Source organism: Myotis davidii, unplaced genomic scaffold (assembly GCF_000327345.1).
Source record: "Myotis davidii unplaced genomic scaffold, ASM32734v1 scaffold762, whole genome shotgun sequence".
NCBI classification, from domain to species: domain Eukaryota; kingdom Metazoa; phylum Chordata; class Mammalia; order Chiroptera; family Vespertilionidae; genus Myotis; species Myotis davidii.
Window position 1 is genome coordinate 200,068 of NW_006293699.1, and position 1,557 is coordinate 201,624.

Genomic DNA, 1,557 nt, shown 5'->3' on the forward strand with positions numbered 1-1,557 from the left:
GCAGGGCGGGTGTGGGGGGCCGGCCTGTGCGGACACGTGGCAGTGGAGGACGCAGTTGGGAGGCAGGTGAAGGCTGCCCAGGGTCTGGGTGTCGTCTCCCAGCAGCTGTCCTTGGTAGATGAGTCGAACCTGCTGCTCCCGGCCAGGGAACTGGGTCCTGAGGAGAGAGGGACCTGGGTAATAGAGCAATCCTCGTCCCTGGCCCAGAATAATACTCCCGCCCCTCACCTTTGCCTCCACACCCCACCACCCAGGTCACGGCGCCCAGGGGGGTCCTCCCCTCCTCCACGGGGAACAGGACAGTGATTTGGGCATCTGGGTCCCCTCATCTATGAGATGCGGGGGGTCTCCAGTGTCTCCTGGTCCTTCCAGGTCTACAATCACTCCCACCCACTCACTCCCACCCCCTCACTCCCACCCACTCACTCCCACCCAGTCCTTGGCGTTTGTTCCCTTCCTCACCCCAGCTTACCTTTTCAGGGAGCCGATGGTGTCGTGGGGCCAGGCCCTGGCCACCTGCTCTGAATCGTTGAGGAATTTCAGCCGAAGCACGAGAGGCTCCTGGGGGGAGTCTGGCGGCGGTGTGGTTGCCTGGAGTCCTGTGCCAGGCTCTGGGTGTGCAGCCTGACCTCTGTGTCTCAGGCTGGGGGTCTCGGCTCCCGGGGCCTCCGCTCTGGCACTGTCGGTGACCACCATGGCTTCGCTGGGCTGCGCTGGTGTTGGAGTCCCTGATGGCTGGGCCAGTGGGTCACCGCTCTCCGATGTGTGTGTTGAGACCCAGGCGAGAGCCAGCACCAGCAGGCAGGCAAGCACCGCGAAAAGGACAGTCACCTCATCACCCACCCCTTCAATCAGGGCCATGGCACCCGCCTTGCCCGCCGCGCTACTGAGCTGGAGAGGCACAAAGAACCCATAAGGGGTTGAGGGGCTGGCCCACCGGGCCAACAGCTCTCCAAACGTCAACAGGCTCCTGGCCCCCCGCACCCCACTTTCCCACCGGCCTCACTCTGTCCCCTCACACCAGCCCCAGCCCAGGGCATAGACTGTTTGGACTCCCAGTTGCCCGAAACTTGCTTCACGTGCCCCTTCCCATCACCACATTCCAAGTCCTAACTTTTGTAACCTGAGTTCTCGGTGTTTAACCAACTCCCAAATCCACCCAAACACCATCCAGAAACAAGGTGCCTGGACCTTCGGGGCAACCTCTCCCCTAACTTCATCCCCCACCAACTTCGCCCTAATCTTACCTATTCTTCCATCTGTTTCAACATTTATTCCTTCACCAGTTTCACCCAAAGCTGCTTATCTACCCCAAAGCTTAGCTCCTGCTCCGTGGCTAAAGTTTGTTCAAAGGGGAAGAAAAAGGGCCTCTCTGCCGCCGCCCTCTTACCATTTACCCAAACCCCACCCACCCACGCGGACGGCTTCCCCGGGGCTCCCAACACCAAAAGTCAGACTCCGCCCTTCGGCATCGGGAGCCTCCCCAGGGTGCCACCCCTCACCCAACCCGGCCCCACCCTGCGGCGGCACGACTCCGCGCCTCCTCGGGAAGCCTCT

The 1,557-nt window shown here is 61.9% G+C and overlaps 1 protein-coding gene across 1 annotated transcript in view; it reads right to left on the minus strand.

The window, feature by feature from the left end:
• TMUB1 (transmembrane and ubiquitin-like domain containing 1) overlaps nucleotides 1-1,499 on the minus strand; it is a 3,169-nt gene extending 1,670 nt beyond the window's left edge. Inside the window, exons 1-3 of the mRNA XM_015566238.1 lie at nucleotides 1,248-1,499; nucleotides 473-891; nucleotides 3-157 (exon numbers count right to left, since the gene is read on the minus strand). Coding sequence (XP_015421724.1) covers nucleotides 3-157; nucleotides 473-861 — 544 coding nt within the window. The 5' untranslated portion in view covers nucleotides 862-891; nucleotides 1,248-1,499. The remainder of the gene's footprint in view (nucleotides 1-2; nucleotides 158-472; nucleotides 892-1,247) is intronic.
• Nucleotides 1,500-1,557: the final 58 nt, after the last annotated feature.